This window comes from Lepidochelys olivacea, assembly GCF_965140295.1.
Source record: "Lepidochelys olivacea isolate rLepOli2 genome assembly, chromosome: 3".
In the NCBI taxonomy this organism is placed as follows: Eukaryota; Metazoa; Chordata; order Testudines; family Cheloniidae; genus Lepidochelys; species Lepidochelys olivacea.
In genome coordinates this window covers 32,279,392-32,293,704 of record NC_140413.1, presented here as the reverse complement: position 1 = coordinate 32,293,704, position 14,313 = coordinate 32,279,392, and the positions used below count along the sequence as shown (strand labels likewise).

Sequence of the window (14,313 nt, the reverse complement as noted above, 5' to 3'; positions counted from 1 at the left end):
TCAGTTAGTTAAAAACTACAGGCAATTAGCAAGAGCTTCAACATCTAAAAATAGTCAGTCTAAGAAAAAGCCAAAGCAGGGGGACTGTTTTCCACAGGAATCCTGTATTTTAAGGATAACTAATAGCTATAATAAAAGTAAACTTACGAAGATAGATATTAATTTCTGACTGTTGACACCACTTTGAGCACCAACAAATGATAGCTTGTAAAAAGGCATAACAGGAGGGAGATATGAAATAAATCATTTAAAAATGTTGACTAGATTCAGTTAACATGCAATTAACACAGTAAAATACTAGACTAGATTCATGTCATGCACTTAACACAAGTGTACAGGAGGAGATTGGCATGAATATTTGATGTTATAGAAATAAAATTTGACATGAAAAGAAGCTTATAGTAAATTTAGCTGAAAGATTCTTTCATCTAAGATATTAACATTTGCTGATCCTCATTAAGTTTCTTATTTTGATGAGTTACCTAATTTGTTTTTCTTTAAAAAATAAAATTAATATGAGAATCTAAGAAAATATCTTTAGCTAAGTGTTTTAGTAATATAACAGGATTGGAACATGAGTCATAACAAAACAATCAAGGTTGTAATTGATACAGCAAATGCAGTAAACAAATATATAATCCACATTTTTTTCAAAAGCACGCAATACTCACTGGTGTTATAAAATGCAGCCAAATTTGTCTAACACCAGTTGGGACATGAAGTATCAGGAGCACAGACAGTTTATCTTAATCTTAATGTCAAAAAGCTAATGCAGCATAAATTACAAAAAAGTAAAAATAAATAAAAAAATCAAGCACTGTATGAGCAACACAATTTAAGGGAAATTGCTTACCTGCAGCTAGAGTATTTTGAGGGTAGACTCCTTTATAGATTCACACATATATTGGCCTTGTGACCTTCAGATGCTTGAGAGCGTACTAGCAAGTTTATGTGGTAAAGTTTAGTACCACTTTGAGGCATATGCACAAGCATATCTACATCAGGCAAGCACACAGGCCTCACCCTCACTTCCCAACTACCTGCTCAAAAATAAGATTCAAAGTTAAGCAGGGAAAAGGTAAGTTGGAGGTGGATTTGGGGAGGCAATATATTTGGAGATCTCCAGTTCTTTCACAATAACTTAAGTCTGTTATCTGTTTGAGGTGATAACTGTATCTTGGACTAAAATTCAAATGTGTACATATATATAGTCAGACCAATTCATGTGTAGGAGGATGGAAAAATATGTTTAGCATCCTTAATGTGAAACGGATCAGTTTTTAAAAAGGGTAATGTACAAAATGTCAGTAGTCATTGGTTTTAATTCAAATCATATGTGCATCTTTTGCAACAGATGATCAACAGGCGTTTCATTCATATGTGTCTGGACCTCCACTCTGATAAGGGAGCAAATAAAATTAGCATACCCTAATGTGCATGGATTCTGGGTGCAGTGTGGTATGATAATGATTGCAAGTATGTCACTGGTATTGCGTCTGTACAACAAACAATCTGTTTACTTGTCCTTCATTTGAATAAAGAAATGAAAAAAAATTAAGACTGGAAAAAGTTCCTATAAACATGTTAAAGCTCTCTCTCCCCTAAGAAAGAGTTGATCAGAGAGGCTTGTTACATGTAAATGTGCAGTTTTAGCCTGAAATACAGAAAGAAGCTAACAAAAAAAATTAAGAGACTTTGAAGTAGATTATAAAATATTCCATTCAATTTCCATGGACAAAATGCATGCAGTTTTTCTCATTATTTCCAGCTCATTTTCAGAAGCATTTCATACAGACTAATATGCTTGTAAGGAAGTGCACATGAACTGCTTCATCTGAAGGTGGTATTTTACCATATAAGCTTATTAGACAGCTCCAAGATTATTTTCTTTTGTTCAGAAGACCCAACAGTGGGAATCTATGCAGAACACCTACCTTTCAGGAAAAAAGACTTTTTTTTTTTTTTTTTTTTTAAAGAGAGAACTGTTCCATTGAATAAACTCCAGATATATCTGAGAAGTTATGCCTGTAAATGAATAATGCAAACCAAGCTTTTCATGCAATGACTATATATATATATAGCAGCACTGCAAAAAATCATAGTTCTTACATTTGGTGAGGGATCTGTTTGTTCATATTTTACATCTTCTTTCCCATTTGCATCAGACTGTGTCAGTTGGTATGATCTGCCTTCAATGAAAGTAATATAGTCTTTATAAGAGCATAATGGGCCTGCCAGGATACCCATGAAATTACAGTTGTAACTTAAATACTCCAGTAGACTTGGCATGCGTCTGTAATTCAAAGACAAGCAACTTGTGAGAGGTACTCTATGCTTTTAAAACAGTCCACTGTAGGAATAATCATTTATTTTATTACTTATTCTAATTCCAATTAAAACACATACAGTGAAGCAGTCTAGTTACATTTTATAACTACAATTTAAAATATAAATGAACGTTTCTTCATCAGTCTATACTGAGTGTTTCCAGACTGATTTGCCTACCCACAGGGACTTTCTCAAAGCCCAAAATCATACCATCAGTTTTTAAGTAGATCTCCCCACTGTGATCAATGAGAAACTTTGCTTAAAAATCAGTGATATAATATATCTGTGCAATTAGATAAAGGGCTCTTGTCAGTCTAAATTCAGTTTGTCTCTAGGGTACTATCAACTGAAGTTCACTGGAGTGAGAGAGTGAAGGATCTTTCATGGTAGCACAGGTTTTTTATATATATACATATAGTATATACGTATGTATGTGTACAGGCACACATACACCCTTCCGCACCACCCTAAGTACAATAATACAGACAAAAAAGCATACTTAAAAAAATAGAACAGCTTTGGTCCTCTGTCAAAATTGTGGTAAAAATTTCTGAAATTGACAAAGAATTCCAAATGGTTTATCTTATAGAAGTGACATGAAGAATAGAAAAATATTGAATAAAGGAGTACATTTTCTACCTGCATGTCCTAATAGATGGTGCAAAAATGATATTTAAATAAATAAGAACTGCCTGTAAAACCCCCACTTGGGATTTCTTTTCGAAAGGACATAGTTACAAGCATAAATGTCAACACCTCACATAAATTATAGGTCCTCCCATTCTGTAAGTTGATATTTATTTCTCCCCTGATTTTTTTTTTTAAAAGAGAAGGGAGGCACTCAATTCTTCAGTAGTAGTCACTGAACCATTATTTCAGTGATAATAAAATGAGTATCAAAAAGAATTGTGATGTTCCCTATTCAGTTTTTGAAAATCACACTATATACCAACTACTTTCCCTAAGAACTGCTAACGTAATCTTTCAGTAACTTAAAAAGTGCTGAGAATGATTTCTACTCCACACTCAAGTCATTCTGAAGATTTCAGTTCAATCAGGATTCAAATTTATGATAACAGGAAGCCTAAAATCAATGCATTCAAATGAATGTACTACATCACACTTTCCCTATATACTTCATCAGTATGATTTTTCCAGTGTAGTAAACACCAGGATATGTTGACTTCTTGGTCTACTAGAGTTTAGGTCGCAGAACATCTTGCATTTAGACTAAAACTCAATTCCCAACTTAATTAACTTCATGCACACACACAATCTACATATTTTTAAATTATTCTTACAGCAAACATGGTATAGCTATCACCAACGAAGGTAAGATAGGAACACTAAAACCTTATCCAAAATGAGACACACTGTCACCTGCAGTTCAGTTCTCACTGGAATCCGTGACCAAATTTCCCAAAGACAGTTTTCCACCTGCTACTATTTCATTTATGCCACAGAAAAGTAATCTCTATATTTTTAACTAGTTCAAATTCCCTTAGTGCATAACTCAAGAGTTGGAGTAGTCAGCTGATCAAAACAGAGAATTCTGAAGAGTTTAAACATAATACAGCATACTCTTCTTTTACAGAAGATGCAGCTGAGGATCTTCCCCTGGCCTCAATCTCAGAACAGGTACCAGAAAGAGTTAAAAAAAAAAGCTACTAATCTTTTCGTTACTGTTTTTCGAGATGTATTGCACATGTCCACTCCACCGTAGGTGTGTGTGTGCCCCAAGCACAGTCGATGGAAATTTCCCCCTCGATGCTACCCATCAGGGCAGCTGGGGCGCCCTTTGGTGCTTATGCTCATAGTGCCAGTATAAAGGGCCCAGTGACCCTGCACCACCAGTTTCTTCTTTCCGGGCAACTCTGACATAGAGGGGGGTGGGTCATGGAATGGACATGTGCAACACACTTCAAAGAACAACAGGAAGGAAGGTTAGTAACCGTTTTTTCTTCTTCGAGTGCTTGTACATGTCCATTCCACTGTAGGTGACTCCCAAGCAGTTGCACAGAATGTGGGATTGGAGCTCATGGACACGCTGACTGCAAAACAGCTCAAACGAATCTGGCATCATCCCTAGACTGTTGGCGTACTAAAAAGAGAACATATGCACTGATGACCAAGTTGCTGCTCTGCAAATGTCCTGAATAGGGATGTGAGCAAAGAATGCAGTTGCTGATGCTTGTGCTCCCGTGGAGTGGGCAGTCAGGACAGCAGGTGGTGGAACACCATCTGCTCATAACACGTGCAAATGCACAATGTAATCCAAGACTAAATTTTCTGACCAGAGATGAGAAGACCTCATCCTGTCAGCTATCGCGATGAACAATTGGGTGGATCTATGGAATGGTTTGGTACTTTCTATGTAGAATGCTGGGGCATGTCTAACATCCAATGAGTGAAGCTGCTGTAATTCTCTATTTGCATGTGGTCTCAGACAGAAAACGGGTAGGAAGGTTGTCTGATTGCTATGAAACTGGGAAACCGCCTTTGGGAGGAAACTAGGGTGAGGTGTAGCTGCACCTTGTCCTTAAAGAAAACTGTGTACGGAGGTTCTGATGTGTGGGTGCAGATCTCTGAGACCATTCTAGCAGAAGCAATGGCCACTAAGAAAGCCACCTTCCATGAAAGGTATAACAAGGGTCACATTGCCAAAGGTTCAAATCAGGGACTCATACGTTGATAAGATCGGGTTTAGGTCCCATGGAGGGACAAGTTCTTGCACTTGGGGATACAGTCTTTCTAGGCCCTTGAGAAAACAGATATTACTGCAAGGTGAACCTTGATTGAGGCGATCGCTAAACCTTCCTGTTTCAGGTGTAACAAGAACTCGAGAATGTCTTGAAGTGATGACTGCATGGGCGAGACTCTGTGTTGGGAAGCCCAGATGGAGAACTGCTTCCACTTTGAAAGTTAAGTAGCCCTGGTAGATGGCTTCCTGCTACCTACTAGTGTACAGGGAGATTTTAGCGGACCAGCAAAATGCCTGGACCACTATCAATAACTGGAATATTGATTGTCACGCTTATTGCCAAAAGCAGCTAAATCAGCAGGTCTTAGCAGGCTTTACCATATCTAGCAAGAAGCCAGGAGGGGAGAGGGCCCTGTGTCCTTTCTGATAAGATCTCTGTTGAAATTGCTGAGGTATGTGTTTTAGAAAAACAGGAAACTTATCTATATCTGCCCTTTGGGATGCATTTGTCAGGGTCCTCAAGACATATGGATTCTGCAAATACACATCTGTCTAATTAATGGTTTGAGGAAACCTCTTCCTTAAACTTTGAAATTGTTTGCTTAAGATTTTTTTTATTGACATGTTATTGTTACACTAACCCAAATAAATAATGAGTGAAAATATGGGGGAGATGAACTCTTCAGAGACACTTCATGGACACAGCTTAGGGTCCCCAACAGCAGCTGAAAAACTGACCAATTGGACAGCTGTCATTGTACCACTCAACGAGCCCTCCAGACTTCAGTAATTATTGATTTTGGGGGTGTCTTACTAACCTGTTGCGAATGTGTGTAAGTGCTTGAGACTAAAATAAAGCACAGCTTTAAGTGAAAGAACTCTTGTATTATACTGTTTGTGCCAGCCACCTATCGGTCAGATGGCTGTTGTCTTCAGTGATTTATTTCCTGCCACTACCTCATCAAGAGTAATAGTTACCAAGAGCTTTTGGTTTTTAGAATCACAGTAACAATAGGACCTAACAAACCTGCTCCGAGCAAGCCAGCTCTCTGGGATTTAGCCATGGCATTTATTCCAGGCTGTCGCGTGGAGCAGATGACCATGATGCTGAGAGATCAGGTCCAGATGTAGAGAAAACAGGATCATAGTCACCATGGAGAATCCTAGCAGTGTGGCTAACCAATGCTGATGTGGCCAAGCTGGAGATATTAGAATGACCCATGCCCAGTCCCAGCTGATCTTGAGCAGAAACTTGTGCATGAGTGGGATAGGAGGGAAAGCGTAATATAGGTGACCTGTCCACAGGAGTAGGAAGACATCCGTGAGCAATCCCAGGCTGAGACCTCGTAGGGAGCAGAACTGGTGACACTTCCTGCTGTGCCTGGTTGCAAACAGACCCACCCAGGGAGTCCCCGACTGCTGGAAAAAGTCTCTTGCAACGTCCAGGTGAAGGGACCACTTGTATGACTGGAGAAAGACCTGCTTCAGTGATTTGCCCACTTGTTCTGCATTCCTGAAAGGTGAGAAGCCTCGAGGTGGATTGAGTGAGCCATGCAGCATTCACATAGCTGAACTGCTTCTCGACATGGGGGGGGGGGGGAGAGCAAGCTCCTCCCTGCCTGTTGAGATAGAACATGGCTGCAGTGTTGTCTGTAAGAACCAACAAGCTCTTCCCCATAATGTGAGGCAGGAATGTCTGATAGGCCAGGTGAACTGCCCTAAGCTCTCTGACTTTTTAGTGAGAGCTCTTCCAGAGACCAAAGGCCTTCAGTCCTGAGGGGAGCCAGGTGAGCTCCCCAGCCTAGCACTGATGCGTCTGAGATCAGGGATATCAATGGTTGGGGCCCTGAAAGGGGAATGCCCACACAAACCACCAGCAGGTCCAGCCACTAGTTGAGGGAGGTGAGGACCGGGGAAGGTATTGTGAGATCAGAGTCCAGATGGTGGCAGTTTGGTGAGTACACCAAGGCCAGTCATGTCTGAAAGAATCAGTGGTATAGTCTTGCATGCTGCACTACATACGTACATAAAGCCATGTGGCCCAAAAGCATCAGATAGTCCAGGGCTGTTGTAATTGGGTGGCCCTTGAGGTGTACTATCAGGAATGTGATTGTCTGAAACTGACTATCTGGGAGGAAAGGTCTGGCCTGGGTAGAATCAAGCACCACTACAATAAACTCTATCCTCTGTAGTGGAGTGAGGGTAGACTTCTGTACAATTATTAGCAAGCCCAGGGCCTGGAATGTCGACTGGATGAGGAGGATGCTGGACTTTACCTGATCCCTAGACCGGCCTCTGACTAGCCAGTCATCCAGGTACGGATAAACTTGCACCCCTCACCTCCTCAGGAAGGGCGCCATTACCCCCATACATTTTGTAAAAACCTGTGGAGCTGCTGACAGGCCGAATGGGAGTATCATGAATTGGTAGTGCGTGTGGTTCATGACGAATGTAAAGAACCTTCTGTGGCCTTGGAAGATCGATATATGGAAGTGAGTGTCTCTTAAATCGAGGGCAGCATACCAATCCCCGGGATCCAGGGAGGGAATAATAGAAGCCAGGGAGACTATGAGGAGCTTTAATTTCTTGAGATACCTGTTAAACTGGCACAGGTCTAGAATAGGTCTGAGACCGCCCTTGGCTTTTGGGATTAAGAAATAATGGGAGTAGAACCTCTTCTCCATTAGCTTTTGTGGACCCTCTTTCACCACTCCCACCTGAAGAAGACATTGAACTTTCTCAGCCAGAAGTTGCTCTTGAGAGGGGTCCCTGAAGAGGGACAGGGAGGGAGGGTGTGAAGGAGAGGTAGAAATGAATTGGAGAATATATCCCACTTCCACCATGTTCAGCACCCAATGGTCTGTAGTGATACAAGAGACTATGCACAGATGAAGTGGGATAGGCAGTCTGCAAATAAAGGGAAAACAGAATCCAGAAGCATGGAACCTGGTACAGCATCCTCGAGCATCCCATCAAAAGGCCTTTTTGGAGCCTCCTGGGTGTCTGGATGGGACAGACATTGACTCTGAGGTAGAAGGGGGTGGTGATCTATTCCTAAAGCCCCTGCTCCTTTTCCTCTGTGGGTCTTGATGGGGCCATGGGGTGGAAGACTGGGAGGACTGCTGAGGTCTGTAGTGCTTCCTAGAAGTTGCTAGGGTATACAATCCCAGGGACATAAGGGTCACTCTGGAGTCCATCAGTCCATGAAGTTTCACGTCGGTCTGCTCCGAAAAGAGCTAAGCTCCCTAGAAGGAAAGGTCTTGGAGGGTTTGCTGGAAACTCCTGCAGGAGGCTGGAGGACAGTAGCCATAAACTCCTATGCTTGGCTACTGTGGAAGCCTGGACCTGACCGCCAAATCTGCTACATCTAAGGCAGCTTGCGGGGAAGCCCTCGTTATGCATTTCCCCATATCTGCCAGCAAGAAGTACTCCAGCCTGGCCTCTTGCAGCAGCAAATCTCTGAACATCAACATGGAGTCACACATGTTTAAGTCATATCTGCACAGAAGCACCTGCTGGTTAGCAGTCCTGAGCTGCAGACCCCCAGTAGTGTAGACTTTTCTACTGAATAAGTCCAACTTTTTGGAGTCCTTTGCTTTAGGTGTTTCACCATGCAGACACTGCCTTTCCCTTTCATTGGCAGCAGATTCCAACAGAGATCCTGGGGGCTGGATGGGAAAGAGTGTACAGGAACTCATAACCCTGGGAAAGAACAAAGTATTTCCTCTTGGCTCTCTTTGACGTAGGGGGAAGAGATATGGGGGTTTGCAAAGAGGCTTTCACAGGGTCCATGTTAGCCTCATAGAGAGACAGGGCTACTTTTGACGGACCTGCCATGGTCAGAATGTCAACCTGACTATGGGAGGACTCCTTTACTACCTCCACCTGTAAGCACAAATTTAAGGCCACCCTCATCAGTAAATTCTGGTGTGCCTTATAATCATAGTGGTAAGGCGACACGCCCTCCCCAACATAGCCTTGTCTGGAGAGGAGGCCAGCACTGGCTGAGGGCACTCCTCTTCTCCCTCTGTGCTGACAGGATCCCCCAAAGCTGGTTCCTGAAAGTTGGCACTGGGTTTGGTACTGGAATCCTGGTCAGATGCTGCCCAATGAGATGGAGGTGCCCTTCTCTTGGAGGCCACCGAATAAGAGTGTCTCGAATAGGGTCCACTGGTTCCAAAAGGGTCATGGCCCATTAGGCCAAGCACTCAATGGCATTACTGTGCCCAGGTCCATGGCAGGATAGGTATGACTGAAAGAATAGCGGGGGTGGCTCCTCGGACGAGAGGAGTGTTGACTCAACCTCTGATTCCAGCAACAATGAGCCTCCCTCCAGTGACCAGGGAAGTGCAGTTCCCACCAGTGCTGGAGACGAGTGCCAAGGTGGGAAAGCCTGCATTTGGGCCAGCGTGGTCAGTTTCCCATTAGCTGGTACAGTGGGCCCTGGAACCAAACCGTAATTAGGGGCCATGTGCTCCCTCCTGCCTTCCAGCACCAATACAACCGACTTCTGTACTGCCGGTGATGCCAGTACCGACAGCAATAGCTGGTCTCTGGCTGCAGCAAATGCCTCCGGAGTGGATGGCACTGCAATAGCGCGCGTATCACACTGTCCCTCAGGTGCTAATGGTTCATCCGGTACTAGACTCTATGGTGCTGACTGCTGTGATGCTGAGGCAGAGGAGTGGCCTGACTCAGGTCGAACTCCGCTTCGCTCCCTGTGCCTGGCCTTTGGCATCAGGGAACATCCCCTCAGTTTCTCATGCCTCTTCCTCGGCACTGGGGATGGTGAACGGTGCTAGGAATCTTGCCTGGTGAAAGGAGTGCTCCTCACCGACACCAAGGTGCTTGGTGCCAAGTCCGACTGGCTCGGAGGAAGGTCTCAGCACCACCTCTATAAGCAGGAACTTCAACCTGGCCTCCCTTCTTCATACGAGGTTTAAAGTCCCTGCAAATCTGACGATGATCCCCGACGTGAGTCTCACCCAAGCACTTTAGGCAACTAGAAAGCTGGTCGCTCAGGGGCATAGCCTTGTTACAGGAGGCACAAGGCTGGAAGTCTGATGACCAAGGCATGACTTAGCACCGAGTACAGATGAAATTCTGCTAACGAACAGAGAAACACAAACTATACTAACGAAGACTAATTAACTACAGTATTTACAACTACTAACTATAAAAACTATCAGAAAAATGAAGTCCACTCAGAAGGTTTGCCGTAGCAAGAAGCACAGTTCCAGCGACCGTTATGGCCAGTAAGAAGGAACTGAGGGGTCGCGGGGTTGGCTGGTCCCTTTAAACCGGCGCTATGAGTGTGTGGCATCAGAGGGCACCCAAGCCACCCCAACGGGTACCACTGAGAGAAAAATTTCTGGCAACTGGGCTCAGGGCATGAACACACCTACATTGGAATGGACATGTGCTAGCATTTGAAGAAGTTTTATACTCCATTCTAATGACAAATGTGGTCAGCATGAATATGCTGCAATAGAATGCCCTCCTTCCTTTTAGTGTTCCAAGACTCATCTTCCCACAATGCTATAACAAGAGGATTTCTCTTGTCTCATTTCATTTTGTGTGAGGGAAATAGTAAGGAATTTGAAATTAATTTTTTTTTAAAATTGCTGGGGTTTTTTTAGTCCAATTATCTTCATGCCATTAAGACTTCTGAAATAACAGGTACTAAAAAGAAAATGATTTCTGAAGAGCAAAAATTCTCCACTTAGCTGATTTGTTCACCACAAAAATGGTCTAGACTTCAGATGTTAGATACTTAAATCCTTCAAAAGCTATAACTACACTGTCAAATAGAGTAATCCAAAGCACTTGTGTACTTCTTTGATTGGACAGACACTGTGGCATAAACTAGGGTACTGACATCTATTAAAAAGTCTTCCAAATAAAGAAAGGAGGGAAAGAATCAAACTAAAAGTCGTAAAAGAGAAATCAGAGAAAAGCATTTTGTATCTTTGATGGCTGTAACTCACATGTACTATGCAATTACCAATCACTGACAAAAGAGTACATGCTTTTATTCTTCATTATCAAGAAAAAAAACTTTAATGAGAAATTGTCTGTTTTAGTAAAAGCCCCGTAAGTAAAATGTAAGGTCTATTTCAGTAGATATCTTCCAAGTGCAAAAAAACCCACATGAAATTAAATTACAAATATATTGTACATGCAATCTAAACCAGAGCCAGCTTTAGATAACTGGACATCTTATGTATCAGCTGCATCAGAGCTACAAAGTCTTCATAATCCATGCAAAGCATCCAAAACAGAAACTAGACTCATAAGCATAAGAAAGCCTACCTTACAGCCAAGCATCTCTGTGATGGGGTCAATTCTTCTTCCTTTCGAAACATTCCTGTAGAAGAGGGAGGAAATAAGCACTAGTTAATCATTTCTTTACCAGAGAGAATGGGGTTTCCTTGTGTCACAGTTTAGGGCAACTGTACCTGTATTCTGCCCCCCCCCTCCTTTTGTGGTCCCTCGCGGGCACCCACTATATACTCCCGGCTGCCCAGCCATCAGCTCTTTTGTAGTAGAGCTGAAATTAGGGGTGCTGCTTGAAGTAATAATAACAAACGCCACATACCTGGTTTCCATCATCAGCACTCCCACTCTTTCATAGATTCATAGAAGGTTAGGGTTGGAAGGGACCTCAGGAGGTCATCTAGTCCAACCCCCTGCTTGAAGCAGGACCAATCCCCAATTTTTGCTCCAGATCCCTAAATGGCCCCCTCAAGGATTGAACTCACAACCCTGGGTTTAGCAGGCCAATGCTCAAACCACTGAGCTATCCCTCCCCTCCCCTCTTAAAACTGCTCCAGCACCTCTGCTCTCTTAGGCAGACACTCACGTTCCTCTGCCTCCTGACCGGGAGCTTACCAGGCTGCACCGTTTCCTGCCCACATCATGATATTCCCAGCAAGCCAGACTGCCTAAACAGGCCAGCATCTGCACTTTGCTTTCTCTATAAGGGCCTGCAGTTACAAGTTACCATGCAGCTCTTTTCTAAGCAAGCTTCTTTATTCTTACGGTGAAAACATTACAGAGTAAACATATTAAAATCAATAAAAGAACCTACACTCATGCTAATAAGTTTACCAGAGATCACCCCTCCCACAACTCCAAAAAGGGCTCTGGTATGAGTCAGTCCTTCAACCCTCACACCGGGGTTTTTCTGTGGTTACAAGTTCATAACAGCCTTAGCTCAGAATTAGTCCACCTATGCATAGGCTAGTCTTTCTTTTATTACAGCTTGAGCTTTTGATCTTGAAATGCTGGGAACATGTAATCAGTAGACAATGGTCCCCTTTTCACGGTGTACCTTCAAAAGGTTGGGTTTTACATAACTGGAAATGGGGAATTTGCATTCACCTCCCCTTAGAGATTCCCCAAGCAAACCATTTGCCGCTGTTAGTCCCAAAAGTCCATTCTTGTCTAGCACATTGTTCAATATAGTCCTTTGAATTTCATAACACTTCCCAGGGTTCACAGCCCATCCCTCCCCAAAGAGAAGTTACGCACAATCCTGGCCCACAATCATACATAAACTATTCATTGAATACAGTGGTTTTCAACCTATGGTCTGTGGACCCCAGGGGGGTCAGTGTCTGCAGACTATGTCTAAGGAATCCGTGAAAGGGTGTTGTTACCATAAAACAGTGGGTTTTAACCTGTGGTCTGCGGATCCCTAGGGGATCATCCCTAGATGTTGTCTAAGATTTCCAAAGGGGTCTGCACCTCCATGCAAAATTTTTTAGGGGTTGCAAATTAAAAACAGTTGAAAACCACAGATTTAATACAATGGGCCCCATAACACACTTAAACGTAATTCAATAAGGCCTCCCAAAAATACTGCAGGAAACTGCCACATCTGTCACTCCTTGGTGATCCAATGTAGTTTCTCAGGTTTTGGAGTAGCAGCTGTGTTAATCTGTATCCGCAAAAAGAAAAGGAGTACTTGTGGCACCTTACAGACTAACAAATTTATTTGAGCATAAGCTTTCGTGAGCTACAGCTCACTTCATCGGATGCTCATGAAAGCTTATGCTCAAATAAATTTGTTAGTCTCTAAGGTGCCACAAGTACTTCTTTTCTTTTTGCGGATACAGACTAACAAATTTATTTGAGCATAAGCTTTCGTGAGCATCCGATGAAGTGAGCTGTAGCTCCCGAAAGCTTATGCTCAAATAAATTTGTTAGTCTGTAAGGTGCCACAAGTACTCCTTTTCTTTTTTATAGTTTCTCAGTTCCTCAAAAATCTTGCTAACCAGAGAGATCAGACCTAAACTTTGATCCACATCCAGAAGTACATTATCATGCTATTACACTGCTCAAGACTGCTATTCATTACACATTTGAAGCACAAAATTGTTACAGTCAGAGACAGATTAAGGCAATCCTGAGCCCTAGATACACCATGACCGGGGCCTAGTGCAGTACCACCCTTGCACTATGGTCTCACTCCAACTTAAAGTGGCAGTGAGACAGGCAGCATCATAGATCCATTTAATCTCTTTTAGGAGCAACAACAGGTGTCCCCAGCCCTTTGAAGAAGCAGAGTCAGCAATTCAGGGACCCTCTAATCCTACCTCAGCAGCCAACGTATATCTGTATGAGTGCTCATACCCTCCTGCCACGCACGGTGCCCTTTACTGGTGATGTTGGCAGGAGGCTCCTTGAGTAATGGATCTTGGCGTTAACATCCCACTAAGAAGCTAGGGCAGTTCACAAATCTCTGGGCTGCGAGCTCAGACTGTCTGCAGACTCAGACAGATATTGTTGCATAACAAACTTAGTTCACATTTTCAAACTCTTCTTTGAAATTATGAGAGCTGGACACTTATTTTTTTAAAATGAAAGATCAAATTCTGTTGTCTCCATGAGACTCTAGGAGCAGGGGTTCTAAGAACAGGTCTGTAGTGACTATGTCTTACTTCGGTTTTATTTAAAGTAGGGTCTTTACAACCACTTATACGCATAGTGAATTCCACCACCAATCTCTGATGAAGCAGAGACCACGACTGGGGCAGCCTCTCACAGCCCCATTTCTTTCTTCTAAGCAGACCTGTGAGAATTGCTTATCTTGGTCCTGACCCTTCACACTGGAATGGGAAGCTGCCAAAGTCACTTCTTCCAACATCCAAATGAAGAGCTGAAAGGAGTAGATGGCATCCCACAGACCTCACATCACCACTAAACAGGGGAACCAGCCAGGTGGCACCACCTCTTTCCCACCATCACAATCTCACCTCACCTCTGTCCCGACACTTCAG

The 14,313-nt window shown here is 43.0% G+C and overlaps 1 protein-coding gene across 2 annotated transcripts in view; it reads right to left on the bottom strand.

Annotated features, from left to right (window-relative positions):
- The window catches only part of MBOAT2 (membrane bound glycerophospholipid O-acyltransferase 2), a 216,846-nt gene that overhangs the window by 39,712 nt on the left and 162,821 nt on the right, over positions 1–14,313 (bottom strand). For both annotated transcript variants that reach the window (XM_084622614.1, XM_084622613.1), the window contains exons 6-7: positions 11,342–11,396; positions 2,110–2,293 (exon numbers count right to left, since the gene is read on the bottom strand). In XM_084622614.1, coding sequence (XP_084478740.1) covers positions 2,110–2,293; positions 11,342–11,396 — 239 coding nt within the window. The remainder of the gene's footprint in view (positions 1–2,109; positions 2,294–11,341; positions 11,397–14,313) is intronic.